Source organism: Galeopterus variegatus, unplaced genomic scaffold (assembly GCF_000696425.1).
Source record: "Galeopterus variegatus unplaced genomic scaffold, G_variegatus-3.0.2 Scaffold949, whole genome shotgun sequence".
Lineage (NCBI taxonomy): Eukaryota > Metazoa > Chordata > Mammalia > Dermoptera > Cynocephalidae > Galeopterus > Galeopterus variegatus.
This window is the reverse complement of record NW_007727060.1, coordinates 84,527-102,012: the sequence shown is the minus strand read 5'-3', so window position 1 is coordinate 102,012 and position 17,486 is coordinate 84,527. Positions and strand designations below refer to the sequence as shown.

The 17,486-nt window shown below is 37.6% G+C and overlaps 1 protein-coding gene across 1 annotated transcript in view; it reads left to right on the top strand.

Moving 5' to 3' along the window:
• The window catches only part of DNAH11 (dynein, axonemal, heavy chain 11), a 364,599-nt gene that overhangs the window by 311,452 nt on the left and 35,661 nt on the right, over positions 1-17,486 (top strand). Inside the window, exons 71-77 of the mRNA XM_008573669.1 lie at positions 2,362-2,526; positions 4,395-4,535; positions 9,075-9,245; positions 11,480-11,602; positions 12,840-13,033; positions 14,183-14,331; positions 15,173-15,300. Coding sequence (XP_008571891.1) covers positions 2,362-2,526; positions 4,395-4,535; positions 9,075-9,245; positions 11,480-11,602; positions 12,840-13,033; positions 14,183-14,331; positions 15,173-15,300 — 1,071 coding nt within the window. The remainder of the gene's footprint in view (positions 1-2,361; positions 2,527-4,394; positions 4,536-9,074; positions 9,246-11,479; positions 11,603-12,839; positions 13,034-14,182; positions 14,332-15,172; positions 15,301-17,486) is intronic.

Here is a 17,486-nt window from a genome sequence, read left to right as displayed (position 1 = left end):
AAAAAAAAAAAAAAAAAAGAGAAGTTCCATGTCATTCTTACCTTGTTCCTCCATGGGTAAGGTTTTGGTTTGTGTGGAGTCTTTCAAGATTGTATGTCTTTGATTTTCTGCAGTTTGAATATGATGTGCCTAAGTATAGATTTTTGGATATTTATCCTGCTGTGAGCTTCCTGGCTCTGTGGTTTGGTGTCTGTCATTAATTTTGAAAAGTTCTTAGCCATTATTACTTCCAATATTTCTTCTGCTTTTTTTCCTCTTCTCCTTGTAATTGTCTCACCATTCTTGGATTTTTTTTTCCTTTTTTGTTTTTATTCTTTTTTCTCTTTTCTTTTCAGTTTAAAAAGTCTCTATTGACATATCTTCAAGCTCATTTTACCCTTGACTGTGTCCAGCCTACTGATGAGCCCATCAAAAGCATTCTTTATTCCTGTTACAGTGTTTTTGTGTTCAATATTTCTTTTTGATTCTTTCTTAGTGTCCATCTCTCTGCTTACATTGTCCATGTAGTATTGCATGTCCCAGTAAAGCCCTTAGCATATTAAGCATAGTTATTTTTAATTCCCAGTCTATCAGAACCTTTCAAAATCTCTGCCATACTTGAGTCTTGTTCTGATATTTGCATTTTCTCTTCAGACTGTTTTTTTGCTTTTTAGCATGCCTTGTACTTTTTTGTTGAAAGGCAGACATGATGTATCAGATAATTAGAAATGAGGTAAATAGTGCTTTAGTGTGAACTTTTATGTTTATATGGCTAGAAGTTAGGCTGTGCAGTAGTTTGTTTCTGTTGCTTACAACAGAATACCTGAAATTAATTCACAAACTAATTTATAAATAGAATGAAATTTATTTCTCACAGTTTGGGAGGCTGAGGAGTCTAAGGTCCAGGGAATACATCTGATGAGGGCCTTCTTCTGGGTAGGAACTCTACAGAGAGTCCCTTGGTGACCAGGATGTCACATGGCAAAAATGGGCTGAGCAAGAGAGCTAAACTTCTCACTTGCTTTCCTTATAAAGCTATCAGAACCACACCCATTAAACCATCAACCCATTACTCCATGAATGCATCAATTCATTCACAAGGGCACAGTCCTCATTATCCAAACAGCTCTTAAAGTTCCCACCTTCCACCACCATATTGGGTGTTAAGTTCTAACATGAGCTTGTGGGGTGGGGGGGGGCATTCCAACCACAGCAGGCTGTGTTTAATGTTTGCTGTAGCTGTAGGTGTCATAGGCTTCAATTTAGTCTAGCGTCCTTGTTTTTGTATCCTCTGTTATCTTCAGGTTTCCCTAAAACCTCCTTCTTAAATAGGATCTGTGTCTTGCAGCACTCTCAGTGGTATTGATGTTGTTGTAGGTTGGTTGATGTGGTGGTAAGGTGGAAGGGAAGCATTCTATAATCTTATCATTATTGCATCTTGGCCTTTTGGCTAAGATCAACTGTAGTATCTGTTCTTATCAATTTAATATAACCTTATCATTAAATCTTAGGGGGTTTTAGTGGGCCTGAGTCACTGGGATGTGACCTTCAGAACAGTTTCTTAGCCTTTTTAAAAAATATACCCTTACTATGTGAGATAGGAAGTCTAGAGGGGGCTGAGATGTCTAATTGCCCTTCCCCTAAGTCAAATTAGGCTGTGGTCAAGTAGTTTCCCTTGTGGGCAGGCATTTGTTAAGGAGAAGAGAAAGCTCTGGGAATATTTTAAATGGTTACTTTCCATTGGGCTTATTTCAAAATGTTTACTTTTCCCCTCCCTCTGCCCAAAGCAGGGTAGATTTTTCTCTGATCATCACTGTGTGAACCTGGTGTGGCTCGTGGAGGTAAAACTCAGAAAAGTGTAAAGGGCCCTCTAGAACTGGGCCCCCAGGAATTTTTAACTCTCAAGCTCTGCCTCCAGCAGTTAAGCAATTACCATTTAAATCTTTCTGGTGAGCTGTCATTCTCTGTATTTGCCAGTCTCTCCAGTTTTCAGGGTCATGGTTTGCCCCATGACCTCAGTTCTGTGATAGAAGTAAGAATCATTTATTAGCTTTTTTCTTATTGTGACGATACAAGTGAGACTTCCAAACTCTTTGCATGTTGGAGTGGAAACTGGAAGTTTCTGATGTTTTCTCAAACAGATTCTTCTTACAGGACCATGATGTTAAATGATTATGATAAGTGTTCAAATTCTGGACCATGGAGTGCAACAAGATCTTAACATGCCTTCTGAATTTTTTAAAAGAATTTTTAGAAATTATGATTTTAATGTTAAGTATGTTTTATTATATGCTGATTCCATGAAATTTATGATTAAGGAAACTCTGCTTTAAAAACTTGTATTTAACCACCATTTCTTGCACATTTCTTGGTTTGTATTAGTTGGCTTTGACAAAGCACCAAAATGATTTTAAGATAGAGTTGAAATATCTGGAGGACGACCTCCTTCTGCGCCTTTCTGCGGCAGAGGGAAGTTTTCTAGATGACACCAAACTGGTAGAGAAATTGGAGGCAACAAAGACTACCGCGGCCGAGATAGAACACAAGGTAGGAAAGGGCAGAGGACGCCTGGCAGGTTTTACTGCTCTGTTTGAATGACATGCCTGGGTGAAGGTGTAGCCAAACTTAGTAATTCCTCTGAGTGGACTGACTTGTGGAATTCAGGTCATTTAATAAACTGCCCTTAAAAATTGGACTGGAAGTGATTCTGAATGGAGTTGGAGATGGTTGAATGTATGTTTCTCCTAATTCCGCAAAGATCCAATCACTCAAATTAGGCTCTGTCAGGCTATTATTTTTCCTGAGTGGCCAACTTTGAAGAAAATTGGAGCCTGCTGGCTTATATCATTGAAAATCTAAAAAGGGTTAGCATCCAACTCAGGCAAATTAACATCCGACAGCCTCACTCCGGTTTCCCAGTATGTTGGTCATTTTAAAGAAATCTTTAGAGTTGAAGTTTTGTTTACAGGTCTGCAGTGGCAGAAGATTGAGCAAGGGATGGTCTCCTGCTGTACTTAAATGCATTATTCACCCTGGGAAAATGACATTTCAAAAAGCCAGTAAAAAATTTTTCATTAAGTAGGCTTCCTGCTTAATGTCCAGTGTGGGTCCCAATATGCCTTATGTGTGGTGTGCACTTTGGATTGTCACAAGGAGCCATTAACCCTTAAAATTCCATTGTTTCAAAGTAATAATCAGACCCTTATTTGCTTTCTGAAATACTCTCATTACTATGTAATCTATTAATTACCCAGCAAAAGCTGTGTCACCACACATCCCAATATATTTGCCTTAGTTTTAGCAAGGAAGTGGAATCCCAGATTACTCCATCCTTTTAAGTAAGCGAATTCTAGGTGGTTCCTAAAATGGTAAAGATTAGGGCAATTAAGTAAATTAGGTCTTAGCTTTGAAGTTAACTTCTAATTGTCTCTTAAAATGTCTCTTCCTATCTTCTTAATATATTGCCATTTGGTGACTTCCGTCTCTGCTCTACATTTTATTTCCTTTATACACAAATATTATGAATCAAGCCTATAGAAAGGGTTGAAGAAAATACTGTATAGGTGTAGGACCAGCAGCCCTAGGTAAAAGAAATAGATATTTGAGCCTCGAATAAAAGTGAATGTGTTGGTTGATGGTGGTGAATTTTTAAAATTCTCTCTCTGAATGTACCCAGAGGCTAATACATAAAGGTAAAACGAAGTGGAAATATATGAGTATATGGATGATCTGGTGCAAAATCAAAATTAGACAGTCATGAGAGTCTTCATATAAAGGCTTTTTAGTATGCATAATTAGTGAATATATTATTGACCTTGGCTGCTTTTGTAGACCTTGTTGCCTAATAAAGTTATTGGCATTGAATTGACCCATCAGACTTTTAAGAGCCATCCCTGGGAGGTGATACAGCTGGATTATTAAGCTCTGAAAGAGAGAAGGGAGGCAGGAAGGTGACATTACTCAGAAACAAATTCTGTAGAACCAAAAACAATTAGGGTTTTTTTGTTTGTTCTGTTTTGTTTTGTTTTGTTTCGACCGATAAGGGGATCACAACCCCTGGCTTGGTGTTGTCGGCACCACGCTCAGCCAGCGAGCGCACCGGCCATCCTTATATAGGATCCGGACCCGTGGCATCAGCGCTGTCAGCACCGCACCTTCCCGAGGGAGCCACAGGGCCAGCCCAGGTTTTTTTAATCTGTAACCTACAAAGCAGCTAGAATTATGAAGCTCAGTTTATGAAAAAAATGAATTTTACAATATGAATTTAATAATTTTAGAAAAGCTTGAGCACAAAGATACTATGCATGTTGTTTGTTTTAGTACTAAATTTTGTATTTCATATATGTCCTTTTGTTACTTGGGTAGGTCTAGAGAATATGAAGAGTAAGTATTTATTTTGTTTGATCCCACTATAGGTGATTGAAGCCAAAGAAAATGAAAGTAGAATCAATGACGCTCGAGAATGTTACAGACCAGTGGCAGCAAGAGCATCTCTTCTTTATTTTGTTATTAATGACCTCAGAAAAATCAACCCCATCTATCAATTCTCTCTGAAGGTAATGCTGAATAGGCTAAAAAAAAAAGTTGAAAGCTTCAAGAATTTAACTTGTTTCTGGAAATTTAGAATTTTCATCTCTTCTTTATTTTGTTATTAATGACCTCAGAAAAATCAACCCCATCTATCAATTCTCTTTGAAGGTAATGCTGAATAGGCTAAAAAAAAAAGTTGAAAGCTTCAAGAATTTAACTTGTTTCTGGAAATTTAGAATTTACTTTTAAGCAATCAGTGTACCCAGCAAGGAATCGTAAGGATGTAGTTAGCAAAAAAGACTCAAAAAACAAAAACAAAACAAAAATCCATCCTTATTCCCTCGTGAACTTTTTCATTCATAATTTTCAGTAAGATTGAGATAATTAAGCTATAGATGTGATGTCATATGACATTTGTGTACTGTTCCTAAACAGAGTCTTAAGAGGGATATTAAATATGAGGTAATTTTCCTTCAGGCTCCTATTCTGTCTTTGTGAAAATGTGTCTTATGAAGAGATTTCCCATATTTCTTTGGTGAAGAAATAGAATAAGAACCATTTGTTAAGACACTGTTACTTCAAGGCAATTTTATACTCCGGATCATTTTATACCCCTCTAACATCCCAATAAAGTATATAGCTTTTTCCTCACTTTTCTAACATTTTCAGATTATAAATAGATTTTTTTAAGAAGTCACATTTTGTAATTGTAAGAACCAGGATTTGAACCTCTGACTGTTTGATTCCAAAGCCCATGCTCTTTACCTTAAACCATTCTGCCTCTGGGCAGTATTCATTCATTTTTCCATCAGTTTTTAAGCAATAATTATTGACGTCAATCATCATTCCAGATGCTAGTCACTGAGTATACAGTTTTGATATAATATTTTATATTTATATATATCCTACATATGCACATATGCATATATCTGTATTTGTATATATCATGTACATATGCACACATATATAAATCACCGCCTTTATAATCATATGTGTTGTCATATATAAGCATATATATGTGTTTATAAAAGCAGTAAGTACAATAAGAGAGAATAAGAGGGATGGAGGGGCTGCTTCACTGGGGTCTCAGGGAAGGCCTCTCAGAGGAAGTGACATTTTAGGTGATTCCTGAAGGATTTATCCATGTAAAGAGCGTTTGGAGAAAACGGGAAATATGTGAGACATGCAAGAGTTTGGGATTCCAGGTAGTGAATGAATCTGGGTGGCTGCGTGGTAATGGATGAGGGGGAATGTGGCCAGAGATGAATGTAGAAAGGTGGGAAGGACTTGATCACGTGCAGCCTTGTGGACGACATTAAGGATTTTGGATTATGTTCTGTGTGCAATAAGAAGCCATTGAAAGGCTTCAGGCAGATGACTGATGGGATGACAAAAGACTCCGAGAAGTGAACAGACTTGAGATATGATTTGAAGCTGGAATCATTAGCTCTTGGAAATGGATTGGATACAGGCAATGATGAAGATGAGAGGGTCAAACATAACTAGTAGGTTTCCTAGTAGTACAGAACTAGTATGCAAAAATTCAGACAAGCACAATGTGGTTGGATTTGGGAGCAGCAACAGTGTATGAGGAGAACAATAAAACTAAATCAGTAGTGTCAGCCCAGTAGTACTCAAAAACCAAAACTAGACTAAGGAAATTACAGGAAAAGAAAACTACAGAGTGGTCTCCCTCAGGAACATTGTTGCTAAACTCCTCTGGAAAAGAACATTCAATTTTTCAACTTTAATTATAATACTGTAACTCCATACTTAACTTTATAGGAAATTGCCAAACCGTTTTCCAGAATGGTTTTACCATGGTGCATTCCCTCCAGCAATATGAAAAAGTTGCAGTACCATATCTGTGCTACACTTGGTACTGACAGTCTTCTAAAATTTCAGCTATTTTACTGGGCATAGTAAGAGCTCATTCTGTTTTTCTTTTGCATTACCTGATGACTGCTGAGCATTTTTTAATATACTTATGGGTAATACATTTGTCTTATTATATAACATGTGTATTAGTCAGTTTGCAGTTGCTGATAACAGAATACCTGAAACTTGGTAATTTATAAAAAATTGAAATTTATTTCTTACAGTTTTGGAGGTTGGGATATCCAAGGTCCAGGGGGCACATCTGGTGAGGGCCTTCTTCTTGGTGAGAACTCACTACAGAGACCTGTGGTGACCAGGGTATCGCATAATGAGGGCTGGGAGAGAGCACTTATGAACATGCTCACTTGCTCTCCATGTAATGCCACCAGTCCATACCCATGATAACTTGTTAAACCATTAACCCGTTACTCCATGAATGGATCCATGCATTCATAAGAGCATAGTCCTAACAATGCAATCACCTCTTAAAGGCCCCACCTTTCAACACTGCCACATTGGGAATCCCACATGAGCTTTGGAGGGGATAAATATTCAAACCACAGTAATATGCTTGTTCAACTCTTATCACTGAGTTGTACAACTTCTTTATATAATCTGATACAAATTCTTCATTAGGTATATGTATTGGGAATATTGTTTTTGCTAGTTTGTGCTTTGCTTTTTCATCTTTTTAACAGTGTCTTTTGAAGACCATAAACATTTAAATTTGATAAAGTTCAGTTTATCAATTTTTCCTTTCTATTGTGTCCTAAGAAATCTTTGCCCAACACAAATCCCAAAGTTTTTCTCTTATTTTTTTCTAGCAATTTTATAGCTAAGCCAATTCATTTTTAATTACTTTTGTATATAGTGTGATATAATCGTTGAGGTTTGTTTTATTCCACGTGGATATCCAGTTGTTCCAACACCATTTGTTGTAAAACGTATCCTTTGCTCATCGAATTCTCTTGGCACCACTGCTGAAAATCAATTGACCATGCATTTGTGGGTTTATTTGTGGACTCTCTATTCTGTTCCATTGATCTAGGCATTTTGCGTTTTTCTTTAGGCCAATACCACACTGTCTTGATTAGTGTAGATTTATAATAAGCCTTGACTCAGGTACTGTAAGTCTCTCAACTTTATTTTGTTTTTCAAAGTTTCTTAGTTATTTTAAGTCCTTAGAATTTTCCACACAAATTTTGAAATCAGCTTTCCAATTTCTACAAAAAAAAAAGGAAAAGAAAAGCCTTCTGGAATATTGATTGTTGATTGAGACTGAATTGAATCTATAGATCAATTTGGAGAAAATTAACTTAACAATATTGAGTATTCCAATCCATAAATATGATATATCTCTATTTAATTAGGCCTTCTTTAGTTTTCTCAACAATATTTTGTAGTTTTTAGTATACAAATCTTGCATGAATTTTATTAAAATTATCCCTTAGAGTCTGATGGCTTTGGAAACCACTGTAAATAGTACCAAGTTATTACATTTACTTTCAGATTGTTTGTTCCTCATATATAGAAATACAAGGGATTTTGCATATTGATGTTGTGTCCTGCACCCTTGCTAAAAACTCACTCTTAGACCTAGTAACTTTTTTGTAAATTTCTTAGGATTTTCTACATACATGGTCAGGTCGTCTGTGAAAAAAAAAAAGTTATAACTTTCAGTGCAGTGTCAAATAGAAGTGCTGATCTTAGGGGAAAACATTCAGTTTTTCAACATTAAGTATAATGAAATCAACACACAAAAATCAGTAGCATTTCTTTTCACCAATAGTGAACAAGCAGAGGGGGGTGGGGTGGGGAAGAAGATATAACAACTATACTTCCATGAAGTTGTTACAACAAGCAAACGGAAAGGACATTCTTGGGGGGGAGGGGAGAGAGGGAGGAGGGAGGGAGGTGTCGGTGACGGGCCATAATAATCATATACAGTGTATATTGACAAAATAAAAAAAATAAAAATAAAAAAAAAAGTGGGAAAAAAAAAAAAAACATTAAGTATAATGTTAGCTGTAGATTTTTATAGATGCCTTTTTGTCATGTTGAGAAGTTACCATCCATTCCTAGTTAGTTGAGAGGTATTTCTTTCCTTTTTTTAAACTATGTTGACATTTGTCAAGTTCTTTACATTAATTTAAATGATCATATGGTTTTTTTCTTTTCTCCTGTTAATATGAATTACATTGTGTGGTTTTTGAATTTTAATTTAAGCAAGGAAATGGAATTCCAAGTTACTCTGTCCTTTTAAATAAGTGAATTCTAGGTATCTTGATTGTATCCATTTGTGAAGTTGAATCCAACCATATATAAAAAGCATAATATATTATGATCAATTGGAATTTATGCCAGGAATGCAAGTTGGCTTAACTTTTTTTTTTTTTTTTTAATACATGGGTAGAGGAGAGAAGGATAATACAATTCAGTTGCTCAAGGGAGATGCGGGTGGATTTTGTGGAATCGTGTAATAACAACAGTAATGGCTCCAAACATTTAATAAGCTCTTACCATGCGCCAGGAACTGTTTTAAGAGCTCATATAATCTTCATAAAAATCCTGCCTGTTCTCTGTCCCTAAAAATAAACGCTAAACTGTAGCCCTGTGTATCTGGGGCTAACTAGACATTCAGGCACCAACTGTCACCTTTACATAAATGGTCACATTAAATTTCCTAGGCTTTCAACATGCTGTTCCACAGAGCCATCGAGCAGGCTGACAAGGTGGAGGACACGCACGGGCGCATCTCTGTCCTGATGGAGAGCATCACCCACACCATCTTCCTGTACACCACCCAGGCGCTGTTTGAAAAGGACAAGCTTATCTTCCTATCCCAGATGGCTTTTCAGGTAAGATCAGTCACTGAAAAGCATCTCCAGAACCAAAGGCAGATGCCTCTGTTTATTATGTATGTTACTTCTGCTGAAGAAAAGCACAGTCCTTTTTTTTTTTTTTTTTTTTTTTGAAGTACTTATTGCCATGAGGAGAGTGAATTTCCCACAGGGAGCTAGGACATGTGACAGCCTTCTCCTAGGTCACAGTGCTTTGGTTCAAGAGGGTATGCGCTTTAAGCTCCCACTATAGCAGTCATCCTTAAAAACATCAATGAGACATTTTCCTCACCTTCTTGGGTCCCACAAAGAACTTTCCAAGTACTGCCAGAAAGGTTCTTTGAGATCAGGGTTATGAGTCCAGATCTGAGTGATTCTAGGAATTTCTCAGAGTCTCTCAAAAGACAGTGAGTGGGTTCATCCGTGTTGTCTTAAATGACAGAATTTCCATCTTTTTAAAGGTCGAACAGTATTTTGTTGTATATAGTCAATAGTAATGTACATTTCAAAATTGCTAAGAGTAGGTTGTAAATGTTCTCACCACAAAAAATAATATGTGAGGAGATGGATATTTTAATTAACTTGATTTAACCATTCCACAACATAACCATATATCAAAGCATCACACTGTACCTCATAAATACATGTAATTATTATTTGTCAATTAAAAATAAAATTAGAAAGTGAAAGAAAAAAAGGCAATAGTATTGGGTAAAAAGAACTCCAGGTTTCATGCCCCCACCTTCAGTGACACCTGCTTCCTTCCCTTTACTCTTTTTCATAGGACCTCTACGAAAGATGTTTAAGTAAAGGTGTCCACGATAAGAAAAAAAAACCTTGAGGGTCACATTCCTGGATGAACTAAGCATGTTGTTGTCCCTGGATTAGCTAGTTTGCTATATGGATTTTTCCATCAATCCAAACCTTGAGGAAAGGTCTATGTCTTATCTATTTTGTCTCCGCCAAAGTGCCTTGCCCAAAGAAAGTACTTTATAAACACCTGCTGTTAGTAATGATAAATGGCGATTTCTCTTCCAATGTTTTTGCTATTCATAGATTTCTTTGAGTTGTATAAGAATATATGGGTGTAGGTGTTTTACATTGTATGTGATAAAAAGGAGCAAGATGTTACAAAATGAAATACTTGTTTTTATACAAGTACATATTGTTCATTAACAGGAAAGGACCAGGGGTGATAATACATGTCATACACATCTATTTAAAACTTCCCCTTGGAAGCCATAAATAAATTATAATCTATCTCATATCCTGCAGTCTGCATAAATCAAAGTTTCCTATCTATGTAGAAAATTACTTGTTTATTGAAATAAATTAAACCAAATTGGGAAAAATTAATTATCCAATAAAATAAAATTTTATTTTCTGAAGTATCAAATCCAAAGAAAAAAATATTATTTTAATGTATGTTACCACCCATAAAGCATTTTGAAAATATCTAGAATTTTAAAATAGCATAAAACTAAAAATTTTTACCCATTTAACCTTGTGAGGTGTTATAGTTTCTACGTGGAAATTAGGAATACTTCATTTGTGCCCTCTGAAATGCCCACAGTACAGAAACAGAGCGTCTAAAGTTTATTCCAACTGATGATGTATTTGTTTAGTTATATCTATTAAAAAATTCTGTTTTTTCTCAATATAATCTTACATAGAAGAAAAACCTTTCATGTACCTTATAATTTATTTAACATAATTTCTATACCAAAACTGATAACACTAACTGATGATGTATTTGTTTAGTTATATCTATTAAAAAATTCTGTTTTTTCTCAATATAATCTCACATAGAAGAAAAACCTTTCATGTACCTTATAATTTATTTAACATAATTTCTATACCAAAACTGATAACACTAATTGTACCTTCTGTCTAGTATTTCAGCCATTGTCACCTTTCTCATTTTGTATAAGTTTTAAGACAAGTTTGATCTAACAGCAAAAGACCAAATATGAAAGCATATTTCAAATATGTTGCTAATAGGGATAGGTATTGGAATTGGAAAATTCAGCCTTCGTCATTAATTTTTATTAGAATTCCAATCATGATTTTGAGATCATGGGTATAATCTAAGATTCCTTATTTCAACTATAGAATGGATATCTATCTGCCAGAATTCTCAGCAGGGTTGATTCTGCCTGTTCAATCATGTCTGCTAAAATAGTGACTGCTTCCTGTGCTGTGATTTTGATGTAAACCAAATGACCCTTTTTTCAATTTTGTGTACTCTCAAGATTTTGTTGAGAAAGAAAGAGCTAGACCCCCTCGAATTGGATTTCCTGCTTCGATTCACAGTTGAACACACATATGTGAGTCCCGTCGACTTCCTGACTACCCAGTCATGGAGTGCTATTAAGGTAGGTTAGGAACATAGTTTCTCAATTTCTAAAATTTATTTCAAATGTTAGGTCTCTCCAATGTAGATATGTAATTGGAAAAATACAGATGATACATTAGAGAGCATTTCAGTTGTAGAAATATGCTATATAATGTGATATTCTTTAATTAATTTTCATTGATTAATTTCTTATTTGGAAGTAAAGGAGCTTTTATGTGTGCATGAAAAAATTGTTAATAAATTTGTGTAGTTTATCAGGACCTTTGATAAAAGTGATATAAACGTATTTTTTTTTCAATTTACCTAAATCTAGTTTCTTTATTTTGTTTTCTTTTTTATTATATTTCTCTACCTTTTCTAAATAGTTTTATGAATTACACAACAATACAGTAGTTTATTCTCATTATAAACTGTTTAAACAAAACAGAATGCTGTAGAGAAAACAGTAAAAGTCATTTTTCAACCCTAATTATCAATCCTTATTTCATTTTTCTGTCAGAAGATCCTAGTGTTAAGAGTTTATTCTCTCAGGCTCTGGAGCTCCTTCCAGATGTTCAACATATGCTAAGCTTTGTCCCATTCTTTTTCTAAGAAGGAAACATTTGTGTATGTTGAAAATAACTATGTGATTCCTTATTTTATAGCATGAGTAGATTTTATGTGTAAAATTTGTATTTTTAATTGGATTATCATTTTAGAATTATAAATTCAAGTTGAAATGTGTATTAGCCAGGGTATCAGCAGAAAACAGATGGCACATTCAAAGGGGTGGTGAAAAGAGTTTAAGGAAGAATATATTTCCATAGAATCGCAAGAAGGATAAGGGGTTCTACCAGGAATGAGAAAGGGGAAAGGCGCAGTTACTGGAACTACTGAGAAACGATGTTATGGGAAAGAGCCAGCCTATGGGAGCTGTGGCTTTCAGTAGAACATAGCCATTGGCAAACCATATCCCAGCAGGAAAGAGTTGGGGAAGAAATATCCCTGCCTCTCTCTTCTCCAGTATACCAGTCTCTTGCCAGGGCTTCTGTTGGCCAAACCCAACCAGGCCAGAGGACCAGGGAGTTTAGTTCAGGTAGTCCTTCTAGATCATTCTCTGAGCAGGACAGAAAAGGGTGCAGAGTAAATCTGGAGAGGAAAATGAAGACTATCCAGCATAATTTCTGTACATAAGTTTAGCTACATTTACAAGTCTTTATCTCAAACTATAAATTATTGTTCACCCCATTCCTACCTGTTTCCCTATTCTATCACAGGCAGTAGCCCTTATGGAAGAATTTCGAGGCATAGACCGAGATGTAGAAGGATCTGCCAAGCAGTGGAGGAAGTGGGTGGAATCCGAATGTCCAGAAAAGGAAAAGTTACCACAAGAATGGAAGAAGAAAAGTTTAATACAGAAGCTGATTATTCTGAGAGCAGTGCGCCCTGACAGAATGACATATGCTCTCAGGTAAAGCAGTTGGCATTTTTGGAAATGCAAGTTAACGTGGAGGAAAATTAGTCTTAGGGGCGTAAGAGTATCTGGTGGAGGTCCCTGTTTACTGTCCATATTGGTGGGAAGTGATTCTGCTGAGATGTTCATATTATAATCACTGCTATTGTTAAAATTTTCTAAACACTAAACAGTGTGCTAGGCTGTAGGCAGACTCAGCACATCCTTCCTGAAAAGCTTAATTCTGAAATCAGTAGGGGAGACAGGAAATTGACGGGTGTCAGCAGAGTTCAGAGGCCAGGAACATGCACTGTCCAAGTGTAATTTCCATCGTCTTTATTCAATGGTAGCATTTTGGCTCCAAAGATTTTGTATGTCAAACAAAAATGAATTTCAGGGAAACACTCACAGTCCTACAACTTTACGACCAATGCAATTTAAAAGCAGAAACCCCTGTCTACTTGGTTCAAGTGTCCTTTTTCTTTGCTCTCTTGGCTTCTAAATGGTAGTATGCTGCTTAATTCACATAAATCTTATTCTAATTTGAATTCACCAACCAAAGACTTCTCAACTTCCTTCCCTATTGTGCTTCTTTTTCTTCAAGTAACGTTCACGTGCCTCAGGTTTTTTCCTTTGTCTAGTTCAGCCAATTTTCCCTTTGCAGAAGCCTCTGCCGAACTCTACTTTACAAGTTAATTCTGCTTAGCAGTACTTACTTTCTGCTAAATCTGACGCTGCTGGAAAATAATCCCTGCTTAATTGAGCTTCCCTGTGTTAGAAACACCCCAAAAAGCATTTGTATATTCATGAGAAGCCCAGCAGGCTGGAAAATTGCACTGTGGCAAATCTAATGAACTGTTAATAAGTAATGGGGGAATCTGCCAGGGGATTTGGGGGATACAAAGCCATACAAAGGCAGCTGATGGTACTCAGAGGGAGGTCTCAGTAGCCCCTCCCCCCCCAAAAAAAATGGAATGTAGCCTTCTGATTTTCAGAACTTCCAAAGAAGAAGGATTTTATTGATACACCTACTGTGTAAATCTAGTTGGACTCATTGTCATTCCAGGAAGCCATCCCATGAAATAAACATGGTTTGCTTCTTTCCTGTGGTTTCCTTTTCAAGGTCAAAATCACTGATCATGTTTTTTGTGTTACTCTTTTTTACAGAAATTTCGTGGAGGAAAAACTGGGTGCAAAGTATGTAGAGAGGACCAGATTGGACTTGGTGAAAGCATTTGAAGAAAGCAGCCCAGACACCCCGGTATTCTTCATCCTGTCTCCAGGGGTAGATGCCCTGAAAGACCTAGAGGTCCTTGGTAAGTGGCCAGGGGGCTTGCTGGTGCACCCTCCTCCCCCCCCTCACCCACCGTCCACCTGACCTGACTTTCAGCTTGTTATCTTAGTTTCCCTTTTTTCATTTGTTGGAGATTGGGTGTGTGGAAAATGTAAGGCTAATAACACTGTGGTATAAAGAAATGTCCAAATGGAACATTCCTCTGGTTGGCATAATGCAAGTTTCTTTTGTACTGGTTTCCACCTTTTGACTATATGAGGGCCAGAGGGCAATTTTCTCCATGTTCATGTAATCTCGTGCCCCCTATGACTAAATAATGGTCATTAGAGCAAGTCTGTTCGATTGTGCAAGGCACTGTCGCTTTGTGCTCTGGATTACTATCCCCCACGGCCTGCACCGAGAATACCAGGTTAATATAGCTGTGACCTGCCTGTGCTCAATTTAAATGCAGCCTCACAAGGTGAGAGGCTTGTGCATTTACCCAATGAACCAATTGGTTCAAAAACTGATGGGATATCTACCACATGTTGCTCCTTTTTATGAGGGAAATGCTTTGCTACTCCTGCAAGAGTTTATAAAGCTCCATAACAATGCCTGCCATCTATCAAAATGTCAAAAGCTTCATTATCATAAAACCAGAGGAACTGACTTCCACAGGCTTTTCTAATGCTTGCAGTGAGGCAGCTGTTGAGAGATCAAATTGCTGCTTGTGGAAACAACAGAGGTATAGTTTGGATTTTTCAGAAAAGTGACCTAGGAGATGGCAGCAGTGACCACAGATGTACATTGGACCACAAAGTTCCAGACTCCTCTCACCTCTCCTTAATTGACATTTCCTATCACTCTGCTGTATTCTCCCACAGGCAAAAGATTTGGGTTTACAATTGATTCTGGAAAATTCCACAATGTGTCTTTGGGACAAGGTCAGGAGATGGTTGCAGAAATAGCACTGGAGAAGGCTTCCAAAGAAGGGCACTGGGTCATACTCCAAGTAAGTGTCGAGATTTCATGGAAAACACCTTGCAGTGACATAGAGGATGGGCAGCACAGAGCTGCCTGCCCGATCTTTTAACACAACACAAGGTGATTTGCAGAGCCCAGCAGTTCCCTCAGCATTCATGACACCTCCAGAGGTGATAAGGGGCTCTGCTGACAGGGATGGCTAGTATCTTTTGAGGGATTGTCTAGCCACTGTGCTTTAAAATTAAAAATATTAGGGGAGCCCCATCATTTTCTTGACTTACAGATATCTGGAGAACTCTGGTAGTGCTTGATGACAAAAAGACTCATATAGATTGCCAGCACTGTTAGCATAGTATCTGACATTGCATATTGCCTTAAAGTTGACAGAGCCGTTTTCTTACATATATAATCTCATACAACTCTGAGTCTGCCCCTAACTAGTTGTGCAGTGTGTCCTTTTGTTTGTGGATTAATGTATTACCGGGATTAGAGTAGATGAGGTTTGTCTCTTCTAGGGCTAACACTGTATGTGTCTGATTCTACAACCCAGTGTCCTCTGGGGTGGCCCCCTTGGCTAGGGATTCCAGCAAGAGTCCAGGAACCCATGGAGCACAGGCCAGCTTTAGGGGGCACCTGAGGAATGCTGGCTCCTGCAGCAAAGCCTTCTCACTGTCTCAGCAGATCTGGGAATGCCCATTTGGTTTGCAGCTGAGTCCTCCCAAAGGTTCCCTTTAGTGGACAGTTCTCTCTTCATTACACCAAAGCTCCAAGGGTAGGTATTGCCATTCTTGATACAAAATGAGAAAAGTGAGCTTGCAGTGGTCTAGAGAGTCTCAAGGCCGCAGAGCGGATAGGTGGCAGAGTGGGTACTTGAGTCTGGGCCTGTTTGGCAGCACATGTGACATTCTTTTCACTAGCCCACACTGCCACCCTCATGCAGAGACATGGCACTGGCCTCCCGTAGTGGCTCAGTACCCAGGTTTGATGCATATTACATTTCTGCTTGAAATAAAACTGGATTCACGAAGAAGCTGCCCAGAGTCCGAGCAGGCTTATGTTTGCAAGAACATAAACTTCTGGAATAGTAAAGATGAGGTCCTAATAGAAACCTTTGTAAGGGGACTTGGGGTAGTGCATCCCCTTCTGAGGCTCAGAATCAGACGGGTAACAGAGGAGGGTTTTTCAGAGACAGCAGTTGTTGCTCAGACAGTTTGGTAGACACGAAGGTCTTCCTACAAAGTAAAGAGTTCTTTAAGAGATCTCAAGCTCCCGGTGGCTCTGACCAGAGAGGACACTAGAAGCGGTAGAGTCATCTTCAAATGAACATATTCAGGATGTTTGTTATTTTTAAGCTCAACTACCAGTTGCCCCAAAAAATGAGTTGAAAGTTTTGCCATAAAAGAAAATCTTGAAAGTCCTTACTTTGTCAAAGATCTACCTGCTTTTGGATATCTATTGAGACCTTTGATTTGTGTTCTTAATGGTAGGCCAGCAACCTAGAATGTAACTGGTTTTTCTATACCTCTCCAGTCCCCACCCCTCCAGCCACACATAGACTAATTGGAGAGCAGAGACTATTCCAGGCTTTTGGCTCTCCCAGTTTTTGGAAGTTTCTAGTATTCCTTTGATCAGCAGTTAAAAGAGAAGCAGGACTTTGAAGAAAGAGAGGATCAACATAATGGGAACTTTTTTTATTGTTTGTAATTTATGTTAAGTTATGTCAGCATAGGCATTTAATAAATATGTACATGTTAACTAGTTCTTACCCAAACCCTAGAATGTTCATTTATTAGGATCAGGTATAGCCCCTCTAGGGGTTTTAGCTAGCATTTTATCAAAAGCCCACACTCCAGAGAAAACTATTATATCTCTTAGGCACACCAGATGGTTTGTGAATTAACATAACAGATATTAAAAAATATTTTTCATGGGCAAAATGGGTGGTATTTAAGATGTGTAGATTGCTTTAAAATGTTGCACAGGCATTGCTGTCTTTGGACAAATAAGCATAAGAATCTAGCCAGTTCCAAAGTGTGCCTGTATTCCACGGTGGCTCACTTGGAGGTTTTCCTGTCCCTTAACTCCAAAGTCACTGCTTAGAATATTTTTACATTTGTTTCAAGTAAAGTATTGATGCAGTCCATAAAACAGAGAATTAAGACATAATTGAGGGCCGGCCCGGTGGCGCACTGGATAGTGCGCCGCTTGGGAAGC